Source organism: Zootoca vivipara, chromosome 11 (genome assembly GCF_963506605.1).
Source record: "Zootoca vivipara chromosome 11, rZooViv1.1, whole genome shotgun sequence".
In the NCBI taxonomy this organism is placed as follows: Eukaryota; Metazoa; Chordata; class Lepidosauria; order Squamata; family Lacertidae; genus Zootoca; species Zootoca vivipara.
Window position 1 is genome coordinate 4,584,603 of NC_083286.1, and position 13,382 is coordinate 4,597,984.

Here is a 13,382-nt window from a genome sequence, read left to right on the forward strand (position 1 = left end):
AGAGTTGATCTTGTGGGTGCCAGAGGCCGCCAGTTTCCAAAATAATGTCTGGTCTTTGGATTTTGCCACGCTGATTAATTCCACCCAGCATTTTCTGCTGTAAGCGTTCTTTTGTTGAATTATTAGCTTTTTTTACTCTTTTTTTTTGGGTGCGGACAGCATGGTAGGGCAAAGCAACTACTTGGGCATCGGCAAGTACTTTCACTAGGCATTACAAGCTAGATCTTTTATTCTCAAGTGATGTGGCCTTTGGCTGCACAATTCTTCATCGGGTTTTGTAGTTAGCTCAACTGCAGTTAGGTCCTGCCCAGTTGGGAATCACTGTGGTATGTCCCAGTCCGAAGACTTCATCGTCCACCGTAATAAATAGGATGATTGGTCTTACCTGAATAGTAGATTTATCAGGTGGACGATGCAGTCTTATCCTTAAAGTTATCTTTCTAATAGCTGTTAGTGCTGTTCTTAGAGTATCTGAGTTGGAGGCATTCCTCAGAAAAGCATTTCCTGTATGTGTTTTCCTTAAGGCCAGGGTGATTTTGAGAACTGATCCCTTCTTCCTTCCCAAAGTTCTGTCGAGATTCTCTTTATGTTTTATCCCAGCCCTTCTCACCCATTGGAAAAGGCCTGGCACTTGTTAGATTTGTGGTGGACCTTCGAGGTGTACATAGCCAGAACAAAAGAGTGTAGATTAACTGACTCCTTGTTTGCTTCCTTTAATCCCACTTCCTTGGTCAAAAAGGTTTGCTCTTCCATCTTATCTAGGTGGTTTAAAGCTTGTAGTGTGATGGCATGTGGAGCTTTGAAACTTCCTCCACCATCTTCTATTACAGCTCATTCCACTAGGGCAGCAGCTAGTTAGGCAGCTTTCTCTGCTGACAACCCTTTGATTGATATCTGTCAGGCAGCCACTTTGCCATCTCTGACCACATTCATGATGGAGGTTTATGCTTCAGCAGAGGTTGCCTTCAGCTTTATGAATCTGTAGCAAGTTCTTCCACCTTAGTACTCCCCATTGCAGTTAGGACCTGCCCTAGTTGGGTATGCTGTGGTACGTCCCAACCTGATAGCCCAGTGACACCCTCCTGAAATAGTACAGTTGGTTCTTACCTGAACTGTAGATTTGGGAGGGGTCACTGGACTATTGGGACCTCACCCTGGTGTGGTGCAATGGCCTATAAGTTAGTATTGGATTGTTTAGATGTTTTTCCTATAGTTCACAGTTTTTCATTAGTTTTTCCTTATTGGGATGTGAGTTTACTATTATTTTACTTATCCTTACTGTGTTGCTCGAATGACTATCAAGTTTCACAAGTCCGTAAAACTGATTGAGAGCCAACCACATCCCTGAAGAATATTTTCTTCCTGCCTTGTCAGCAGGGTGGAGTGTAAGTCCAACCCGATAGCCCAGCTATCCCTCCCAAATCTACAGTTAAGTTAAGAACCAACTGTACTATTACTTAATGGTTCATTGTACAGTGGTACCTCTAGTTACAGATGCTTCAGGTTACAGGCACTTCAGGTTACAGACTCCACTAACCCGGAAATAGTACCTCGGGTTAAGAACTTTGCTTCAGGATGAGAACAGAAATCATGTGGCAGCGGGAGGCCCCATTAGCTAAAGTGGTACCTCAGGTTAAGAACAGTTTCAGGTTAAGAACGGACCTCCAGAACGAATAAAGTTCTTAACTTGAGGTACCACTGTATTTCCTAAATTTTCCTTCTGATATTCTTTCTTTAATTATCAGTACAGGATATCTCATTAGATTGTCAAGAAGTCTGGAAAAGTCTTAACAGGGTTTTTTTTCCTTGGGGGACAGTTTAAAAGTAAGCTTTATTTCAATAAATACTTAAAGATGCATATTTGAAATACTAACAACTGATTATGACTGTTTTCTTTTTAAGATGACAAGTAAAAGTCGGTCTGAGATTATCAAAATTGGTGAAAACACTCTTGAAGATATTATGTCAAGAGCATATGATAAGTTTGACATTCAGCTCAGCAGCATACAACTTCTTTATAGCAGACATGGTAATTATTCATATAAATCAATGCTACACACACACACATTAAAAAGTATGACAGGTTTAGCATAAGTTACAGTTAGTCTGATTCCAACAGTATGATCACTATTGTTCAGTGCATGTTGTCGGGTTTTATCTGATTTTTAAAATTTCTGATGCTTTATATTTATTTGGCATTTAAAAAACAAATAGTAGTGTGTGCATGAAAGTGAAAATGAGAGAGATAATTTACATCACCCAGTGAGCAAGAGGATGGTGACCAAACAGGACCCAATAGCCTAAACTTCATTTGGGGGGAAATACTTTAATTACATGCGCAAAAGACCAGTGATTGCATCTTAGTTTACTAAAGATGTATGCTTAAATATCAAAGAGGAACAAAAAACATATAAGAATCTTGAGGAAATTGGGGGGGGGGGGATAATGTGTGCAGGAAAAATACAATACATTGGTTCAATGGGGGGAAAAGGTTTACAATATACAGTGTTAGATTAATTACAACTTAACCATGGTTGACCCTTTCATCAGCCTACCTGAACACCACCTGATCTCTAGATAAGTTTACTACATTCCCAGCTGTTTTACATAGCCTTTTAAGGGAAGAATATAGATCACCATCAAGAATAGAATTCATAAAACAGGCTCCTATAGTCTTAAATGCATATCAGCAGATAATTATCAGTTTGTAATTATCACAAGGATCAAGAAAATCAACTTCAATGATATGCACACCACTTGCGCATCTAGATGCACCCATGCAGTTTGACTTCACAGTAACAAAACAATACTACTAGAATTAATTAACAAATAAATTTGTGAAGTGTTCCTTCATCTCTTTAAAATAACACGTGCTTTGGTGTATGCAGGCTGTAGGAAAAATGTGCATGAAAGTGAGTCTCAAACATTGTAATAGACATCTTTTCTATCTTTAGATGAAAACTGGGAGGAAGCTCGAAACTTACGATCCTCATCTCAGCATATCATACAGCCTCTGGATGTGAAAATGGAACTGAGCAGAGCAATGGTTGTAACAGATGCAAGAATGCCCAAGTATGACTTTGTTGCTGTTATGTGAATTTTCATATTGCTGGCTTGTTAGGGAGCACAGCCACTGCTTCCATTGTTCTTCACTTTGAGAACAGACCATTTATTTTCAGCTTCCTGTTCTTTAAGAGCTATTCTCTAGAAGAGAATATTCTCCTAAGTTTACTCAGAAGTATTTGTTGAGGGACATTGTCAAAAACTGTTTTGCCTGACAACAGTCTCTTTGAAACTGCTGCCCTGAATTCCTTCAAAGACAGGATGTAAGTTTTAAACAAATGCAAATAAAATAACATTTAAACCTTGGCAGAGCTGATCAGTGCAAGTCTTTGGTATGTTCCATTTTTATTATGTCTTTCAGATATTTATTTTAATGCATAGGTAGGACCGAGGTCCTTTTGCCCCCCAAAAAACATTTGAGGGGGCCAGCCCCCCCAATGTTAATAGGCATTGCCATTCAAATGGTATGTGTGTGTCGTGTCATGTGATCAGTTATGCGGGGTGAGGCTTACCTGCCCCCCCCCAATATTTTATTCAAGTTGGCACACCTGTTTCAATGTTAATTGTTCTTTTTAAAAATCATATATGCCAACCTGGAACCACTTGTGTTGAGGGACTGGATTTAATTTATCAAATGGATTAATTCCCTTGTACATGGCCACCCTTGTTTTCTAATTGCTTTGTCTCTTTGTGTTATAGGTACAAAATGTTTGGTGAACTGCCATTACTGTCTTTCAATATCTCAGATGAGAAATTGAAAAGTATTCTGGATCTTATTGATAGTATTCCTTTACCAGAAGCTCCTGAAACTACTGTTACTACACAACCTTCCAAGGCAAGTGTTTTATTGAACTGGTAGAAACATTTGGTAAAGGTAATCTTCCTATAGCGGCCTTCCTGAATTGCTGACAGCGGGCCAAGGTAAAAGCCCTTCGCTGTTTTGGTATTTCAATATTGGCTATGTATGGCCTTTGGGCAGTCAAGTATCTTCTAGTTTCACTAATTAGGAATCTTGGGGATCTGGCTAGATCTACCTGTCGTTCTGTATCTACACAGATGATGCCTTCCTGGAACAGAAGACCAAGCATTCAAAAGGAAGTGAGATAGTAGTAATGGGGGATTTCAACTATCCTGATATTTCTTGGATGTCAAACTCAGCCAAGAGCATAAGGTTGAACAGATTCCTCACTGGCCTTGCAGACAATTTCATTGTCCAGAAAGTGGGAGAAGCAACAAGAGGATCAGCCATTTTAGGTCTGGTCCTAGCCAATAGTGATGATCTGGTTAGTGGGGTAGAAGTGGCAGGATCATTAGGTGGGAGTGATCATGCTCTTCTGGAGTTTATTATTCAGCGGAAAGGAGCAACCAAGCATACTAAGACTCAAATTATAGACTTTAAGAAACCCGACTTCAGAAAACTTAGGGAAACGCTGGGTGAGATCCCATGGACAGCAATACTAAAAGGGAAGGGAGTTCATGATGGTTGGGAGTTTGTTAAAAGGGAGATATTAAAAGCACAACTTCAGGCAATACCAATGAGGTGGAAACATGGAAGGTGCCTAAAGAAGCCAGGGTGGCTATCTAAAGAACTTTTTAACTGAGTTAAGATTTAAAAGGGATATGTACAAAAAATGGAAAATGGAAAAAGGGGGAAATCACCAGAGAGGAATTCAAACATATAGCCAGCACATGTAGAGACAAAGTCAGAAAAGCTAAAGCACAGAATGAACTCAGGCTTGCTAGAGAGGTTAAAAGCAACAAAAAGGTCTTTTATGGAAATGTCCGTAGCAAAAGGAAGAACAAGGAAACAGTGGGGTCACTTAGAGGAGAAGATGGTGAAATGCAAACAGGGGACAGAGAAAGGGCAGAACTCCTCAATGCCTTCTTTGCCTCAGTCTTCTCCAAAAAAGAAAACAATGCCCGACCTGAAGAATATGGAAACACAGCCCCGAACAAGTAAGGAGGTAGTACAAGAGTACTTGGCTAGTTTAGATGTATTCAAGTCTCCAGGGCCAGATGAACTACATCCAAGAGTATTAAAAGAACTGGCAGAGGTGATTTCAGAACAACTGGCAAAAATCTTTGAAAATTCCTGGAGAACAGGCGAAGTTCCAGCAGACTGGAGGAGGGAAAATGTTGTCCCTATTTTCAAAAAGGGGAAAAGAGAGGACCCAAACAATTACCGCCCAGTCAGCCTGACATCAATACCAGGAAAGATTCTAGAGCAGATCATTAAGCAAACGGTCGGTGAGCACCTAGAAAGAAACTCTGTGATCACAAAAGTCAGCATGGGTTTCTAAAAAAAAGGTCATGTCACACTAATCTGATCTCATTTTTTGACAGAATTACAAGCGTGGTAGATGAAGGGAATGCTGTGGATGTAGCCTATCTTGATTTCAGCAAGGCCTTTGACAAGGTGCCCCATGATATTCTTGTAAATAAGCTGGTAAAATGTGGGCTAGACAATGCTACCATTAAGTGGATTTGTAACTGGCTGACTGACCGAACCCGAAGGGTGCTCATCAATGGCTCCTCTTCATCCTGGAGAGTAGTGACTAGTGGGGTGCCACAAGGTTCTGTCTTGGGCCCAGTCTTATTCAACATCTTTATAAATGACTTGGATGATGGGCTTGAGGGCATCCTGAGCAAGTTTGCAGATGACACCAAATTGGGAGGGGTGCCTAATACCCCTGAGGACAGGCTCACACTTCAACATGACCTTAACAGATTAGACAATTGGGCCAAAGCAAACAAGATGAATTTTAACAGGGAGAAATGTAAAGTACTACACTTGGGCAAAAAAAATAAATGAAAGGCACAAATACATGATGGGAGACACCTGGCTTGAGAGCAGTACATGTGAAAAGGATCTAGGAGTCTTGGTAGACCACAAATTTGACATGTGATGTAGCAGCTAAAAAAGCCAATGCAATTCTGGGCTGCATCAATAGGAGTATAGCATCTAGATTGAGAGAAGTAATAGTACCACTGTATTCTACTCTGGTCAGACCTCACCTGGAGTACTGTGTCCAGTTCTGGGCACCACAGTTCAAGAAGGATACTGACAAGCTGGAACGTGTCCAGAGGAGGGCAACCAAAATGGTCAAAGGCCTGGAAACGATGCCTTATGAGGAACGGCTTAGGGAGCTGGGTATGTTTAGCCTGGAGAAGAGAAGTTTAAGGGGTGATATGATAGCCATGTTCAAATATATAAAAGGATGTCATATAGAGGAGGGAGAAAGGTTGTTTTCTGCTGCTCCAGAGAAGCGGACACGGAGCAATGGATTCAAACTACAAGAAAGAAGATTCCACCTAAACATTAGGAAGAACTTACTAACAGTAAGAGCTGTTCGGCAGTGGAATTTGCTACCAAGGAGTGTGTTAGAGTCTCCTCCTTTGGAGGTCTTTAATCAGAGGCTTGACAGGCATATGTCAAGAATGCCTTGATGGTGTTTCCTGCTTGGCAGGGGGTTGGACTGGAAATTTAATTCATCAGTAAAAACATAGGTATGTTGGCTGATTCATTCCCCATCTGCAGTCATAGGATAGTTGTTTATCACATGACTGCATGTGTTTTTCATTCCACAGAGTGGAAGTGACGTAGACAGGATGTTCGTCTACTGTTGTGTTCCTGAAGTGGGACTGTTGTTTCCTTTGTTCTTTCTTCACTGCCTGCTATGCTAGAGAGAGGCAGCCATGCTAAACAGCTCTGAATGTCTGAGCTGGGCAAACAGAGACAGACTCTGCATTTTGCCACAATAAAGCAGTTTAGCCTCATCCAATGGCTTGTGTGTGTTGTTCTTCACGTTGGGGAACAATCACAGATTTGATTGCACCACCGGAAGTACCCGGGCATGTGTGCACTGGCTTTGTCCCTGCCCTGGGCAGTCTCACAACTGGCCCGGGCGACAAATGCTAACAAGGTAAAGGTAAAGGGACCCCTGACCATTGGGTCCAGTCGTGACCAATTCTGGGGTTGCGGCGCTCATCTTGCGTTATTGGCCAAGGGAGCTGGCGTACAGCTTCCAGGTCATGTGGCCAGCATGACAAAGCCGCTTCTGGCGAACTAGAGCAGCACACAGAAACACTGTTTACCTTCCCTTCCCACTGTAGCGGTACCTATTTATCTACTTGCACTTTGATGTGCTTTCGAATTGCTAGGTTGGCAGGAGCTGGGACCGAGTAACGGGAGCTCACCCCGTCGTGGGGATTTGAACCACCGACCTTCTGATCGGCAAGCCCTAGGCTCTGTGGTTTAACCCACAGCGCCACCCGCATAGCATAGAGGTTGTTAATTAAAGCTGCCTATTGGGAGCATGTAACTCCCTTTTACACTGGCTCTCCATTTGTTTGAGAGCAGTTCTAATGACCTTTTAAAGCGTTTGACAGTTTGGGACCAAGATATCAGAAGGACTGTCTTCTATTGTTCAAAGCTGCCTGATCACAAAGGTAAACTCTGGAAGCTCTCTTGTCTGTTCCATCTCATCTATTATATTACTCCCAGATAAAGGATAGAGCATTGCATTTGTGGTAGTCATGTTGTTTGTGGAAATCCCTCCCCAAAGAGATTGATTCCAGCTTCCCCTTTTGGCTTTCCACTGGCGAATACCTTCCTGTTTAGGAAGGCCAATGGCATTAAACAGAAAGTAAATTTATGTTTTTTGTGACTTGTTTCATTGTTAGTATTTCCTGTTGATGGTTTTTATTTAATTTTCATTGTCTATATTTATGGTTTTTATTTTTGTATTTTAGGATTATTGTTACCGTAGCTGCCTTGAACAATCAATAAAGATGACACTTAAATTTGTCAAATAAATAAAATATATTAACCAAATAATAGTCATTTTGTACATTTAAATTATTATTTTTATTATTATTTATTAAATTTGTATACTGCCCTTCCATCGTAGATCTCAGGGTACTTCATAGCATGAAAATACAAGATAAAAACACAAAATACATAATAAAAACAAGAACAAACCAAACCAAGAACCCCCCCCCCCTTGCCCCCACCAGCTCCCACAGTAAATAAGACTTACATCTTGCTTTCTGTTTTAGCTTCAGGTATCACCAGTGATGACAACACCACAAATGTCAACCTCTGTACTTCCATTTCTAGAATCTCTTTCAGTAGCTGGATCAAGTGGTAAATATTTTCTTCATTTTGTTTTTGGCTAATGTAAGTTCAGAAATTGTTCATGATATCCTAATATTTATTATCTGCATACTTAAATTTTCAGGCAGTTTGTTTGCTAGGACCTAAACCAGACAAACAGATCTGGTGCAATTTGGTGTGTGTGTGGAGAATTAGAGTCAAAATCTCACAAAAATTGAACTTGTGAACCAGAGGAGTGTAGCTCAGAAGTGCTTATAAAAAAGAAAAAAATCAAGCTGTGGAGTCATCCAACTGGAAGGATCCATCAGTTATCAGCACCTGCTCAAAGAAGTTGCCTCTGCCCTATTTTCAGGAATTCTCTCTTTGTCTCCTGTGCCATACATAATAGCTTATCCCATTCAACAAGATCCTCCAACCATTGGGAGAAGTTTTTCAGGGAGGGGAGTTGACATGAGAAGGAGAATGTGGGGAAGTCAGTCACTGCCAGCCCCATGATATTAATCTATATTTTATAATTCATTTTCTATTGTATATTTAAAAGATCTTTAAAAAATAGATAAGAGGTTGCATTCAACCAAAATCAGTTGTACTTAAATTCAGTTAAGTCAAATCTGAAGACAGGCACCATCTCTGTTGCCTTTTCAGCAACCACTGAAGACCTTCTAATCAACAAGGCTTTAAAGTAGAGCTCTTTCCCAGTAAACATCTGTATTGCAGTTGTTTAGTTGCTGTGCCTTTTATCTGTTCTGTGATCCTTTACAGTTTTTTCTTCAATCCTCTTTTTATCCTATTAGAATATGCTGGTGAAGACTGCCATCAATTTGTGTATGTTGATGCAGAGCCTGTGCTGCAAGGAGTTAAAGATATTCCTATCTGTCCACTTACAGTAGATGTTACCTTAGTGCTGTTCAATGTGCTAGAAATGTCAGAAAAATCCATCTCTTTCCTTTATGCCAGACTCGGAACCTATGGGCTACTGTAGACATAGTTCCATGGCACCCATGTCTGACAGGATCAGCAACATCTAGGGTGTGGTCCTAGCTATTCTTCCTCTAAGAACAGTAGGCCTCATGACCTTTACTCAGTGGCTTGCTATGATAGCTTTCTGTATGGTCCATCTCGTGGGCACACACACACAACAGTTAGGATGGCTTCTCTTCTTCTTCTTCTTTTAAAAAAATGTATTTATTAAAGATTTTCAAACATGCAAAAATACAAAACTCACAAAACACAAAAAATACAAGAAATACAAAAAATACAAAGTACAAAAAATACAAAAATACAAAAACAAAAATTCTTACTTATAACCCTTGTTTCTAATCTATTGACTTCCTCTTCCACCTCCTGCTGCGCTTCTTTACATTTCATATTTAGTAAGTTCTGAATCTTATATAACCTCTAAATTTACTTCAATATTACCTTATTACTATATCTATTGCATCTTATCCTTTAAACACTCAATCTATATCTTGCTTCTTAATTAGAATATCCTTATCTTCTAATAATACTTATTTTCAATCCCTTATATTATCTACAACCTCCTTGTATCTCCCTCACTTCCATTAATTCAGTCTATTACAGTGGTGCCTCGGGTTACGAACGCGATCCGTTCCGGGTCGCAGTTCGTAACCCGAAAAAGGCCCGAACCGCCGTTTTGCGCATGTGCAAAGCGCGCGCGCCGAAAACACTTCCGGGTTTGCGCAGTTCGTAACCCGAGTTGTTCGCAACCCGAGGTGTTCGCAACCCGAGGTACGACTGTACATGCTTATTTTTCAAATAGATTTTAAATTTCTTCCAATCTTCTTCCGCTGCTTCTTCACTCCGATCCCGAAGTCTCCCCGTCAACTCAGACAGTTCCATATATTCTATCAACTTCTTCTGCCATTCATCCACAGTTGGCAATTCTTCATTCTTCCAGTTCTTTGCCAATAATATTCTTGCTGCTGTTGTGGCATACAGAAAAGCAACAACATCTTTTTTAGGGATATCACCCCCCGTTATCCCAAGTAAGAAGGCCTCTGGTTTCTTAACGAAAGTGTTTTTCAACACTTTTTTCAATTCATTATAAATCTTTTCCCAGAAGTCTCTCACTTGGGGGCACGTCCACCACATGTGGAAGAAAGTACCTTCTTGTTTTTTTACATTTCCAGCATTTATTGTCTTGTTTATGATAAATCTTAGCTAGCTTTACCGGAGTCAGGTACCATCTATACATCATTTTCATTAAATTTTCTTTTAAAACTGTACACGCGGTAAATTTCATATTTTGCTTCCATAACCTTTCCCAATCCTCCACCATGATGTTGTGCCCTACATCATTTGCCCATTTTATCATCACACATTTTGTTTGCTCGTCTTTTGTATGCCATTCCAACAATACATTATACATTTTTGATAAATTTTTACTTTTTGAATCTAACAATTCTGTTTCTAATTTAGACTTTTGCATTTGAAAACCAACTTTTTGTCCATTTTAAACATTTCATTGATTTGATAATATTGAAACCAGTCGCTTACTTTACTCTTCAACACCTCATATGGTTTTAGCTTTATTTGGTCACCGTCTTCCAATAGGATATCCCTATATCTCAACCATTTTGTTGACATGTTCAGTCTTTTTTGAGTTTTAGCTTCTGCCGGTGAAATCCATCTGGGTGTTTTTGGTTCTAGCAAATCTTTATACCTGTTCCACACGTTATACAGAGTTTTTCTAATGATATGATTTTTAAAACCTCTATGAACCTTGACCTTATCATACCATAAGTATGCATGCCAACCAAACGCATTATCATGACCTTCCAAGTCAAGTATGTCATCATTTTCTAAGACAAACCATTCTCTTAGCCAGCAAAAGGCTTCTTCTTCAAAATATAACTTCAAATCTGGTAGGGAAAAACCTCCTCTTTCTTTAGCATCCGTTAAAAGTTTATATTTGATTCTAGTTTTTTTCCCTTGCCAGATAAATTTTGACAATATCTTTTGCCATTCTTTGAAACATGCAACATTGTCAACAATAGGTAATGCTTGGAATAAAAATAACATTTTTGGCAATACATTCATTTTTATAACAGAAATACGGCCCATCATAGACAACTTCAAATTTGACCATCCTTCTAAATCGTGCTTTATCTCTTTCCAAACTTTTTCATAATTATTTTTAAACAGGTTAATATTCTTTGCTGTCATATTCACCCCTAAGTATTTTACCTTTTTCACAAAAGTCAAACCTGTAGTGTTTTGTTAATTTCGTCTGTTGTTAAGTTTTTGCCTAAAACCTTAGTCTTTGTTTTATTTAATTTAAATCCTGCCAGCTGTCCGAACTCCTGGATCAATTCCAACGCTCTCGTAGTGCTTGTCTCTGGATCCTGCAATGTCAATACTAGATCATCCGCAAAGGCTTTTAACTTATATTGCTTTGCGCCTACTGCAATTCCTTTCACCTCATTTTTCCTAATCATATTCAATAAGACTTCTAGGAAGGATGGCTTCTCTTTGTTTCAGGAGGGCAATGAGGAGAAGCGGATTGTGGTGCTAGGCTCTGATCTCCTTCTGGCTTCTCTTCTAAGCCAGAAGGAGATCAGAGCCTAGCACTACAATCTGCTTCTCCTCTCTGCCCTCCTGAAACAAACTCATCCAGTGGTTGGACACTGATCATCTCACATAGAACATTCCATTCAAAGGGCCTCCATTCAAAGGGCCTCAGAGAGCAGTAATCACTACTGATACAAGGCTTCATGGCTGAAAAGCCCATTATCTGCATCTTACAGCTCAGAGACAGTTGAGCCACTTAGAAAGGGAACACAGCATAAAATTGCTAGAGTTTAGGGTGGTGCACTTAGCTCTCAGACACTTTAAAACCAGGCTTAAACAGATGCACGTCCCGGTCCTAATGGGACAGTGTCACCACTAGGGTAGTTCTCATCTGACAGGGAAGCACATAGGACAGATCTGCTTGGAAGGAACATATTTGGAGTGTTTAGACCTCTTTCATAAATTAGTGACTTCAACAGCAAAATCTGGGAACTGTTATATTGGAGATACTTTCTGTGATGAGGTATTGATTGCATCAACTGTTCCTGGTATGTCAGTGTTTCTCAAACGTCTCCAGCTGTTGTTGGACTACAACTCCTATAATCCATGATCACTGGTCCTGCTAGCTAGGGATGATGGGAGTTGTAGTCCAACAACAGCTGGGGATCAAAGTTTATAGTTTATAAAGGCAATTATAGTTATGTAATTATTGGATTATATTAAATTTATTTATGGCTTAAGTGTAAGCATTTAATGATAACCATTTGAACTATTATCGTTATTAGAATCTGAAGAAGAATATTTTGATGCCCCAAGCAGTCCTGTAGAAGACTGGTCATTCTTTGAAGCTTCTTTGGGGTCCTCAAGTAGGCCTGGCAGCTTAAAGAAAAAGGCAGTGAGACGGGAATCATTGAAGAATATGATAGATTTCCAACTAAGATTTGAAATACCTGAGGTAACATATTATTTTACCTTACGTATGTCTCTACATGACTGATCCTAACATACTGCTGTGTGTTTATCCTTAACTATGTTGCATTCTTTATCGTTAGCATTTTTGCTTCACTTTTCAACAATAACTGGTTCTGAGTTTTTTATTATTAGCTATCTCAGTAATTTGATAAACAGAATATACGGTAGATTAATTTCAATTAATTTTAACATAGTATTAAAAAACCCTAGGATTTGAATCCAGAGTGTGTGGGAAAAGAAGCCAGTGGTGTAACAGGACTTTCCCACTGTTGTCTATGCTTTGGTAACCTCAAGGTTAGATTACTGCAGTGTGTTGTACATAGGTCTGCCTCTGAAGACAGTTTGGAAACTTCAGCTAGTGCCGAATTCAATAGCCAGGTTGCTCACTGGAGCAAGACGGTTTGAGCATATTACACCAATCCTGGTCCCCCTGCACTGGCTACCAATTAGTTTCCGGGCCCAATTCAGAGTGCTGGTTTTGACCTATAAAGCCTTAAACAGCTCAGGAGCGCAGTACCTCAAGGACCACCTTGTTTCATATGAACCTCCCTGGACCCTGAGATCATCTTCTGAGGCCCTTCTTTGGGTGCCTCCTTCATGAGAGGCCCAGAGGGTGACAACATGAGAACGGGCCTTTTCTGCAGTGGCTCCCCGTCTGTGGAATGCTCTCCCAAGGAAGGTTCGCCTGGCGCCTTCATTA

General features: G+C 40.0%; 1 protein-coding gene across 5 annotated transcripts in view; it reads left to right on the forward strand.

The window, feature by feature from the left end:
* The window catches only part of VPS13A (vacuolar protein sorting 13 homolog A), a 167,812-nt gene that overhangs the window by 46,417 nt on the left and 108,013 nt on the right, over positions 1–13,382 (forward strand). For all 5 annotated transcript variants that reach the window (XM_035100322.2, XM_035100323.2, XM_035100325.2 and 2 more), the window contains 5 exons: positions 1,903–2,029; positions 2,955–3,072; positions 3,763–3,898; positions 8,122–8,209; positions 12,496–12,665. In XM_035100322.2, coding sequence (XP_034956213.1) covers positions 1,903–2,029; positions 2,955–3,072; positions 3,763–3,898; positions 8,122–8,209; positions 12,496–12,665 — 639 coding nt within the window. The remainder of the gene's footprint in view (positions 1–1,902; positions 2,030–2,954; positions 3,073–3,762; positions 3,899–8,121; positions 8,210–12,495; positions 12,666–13,382) is intronic.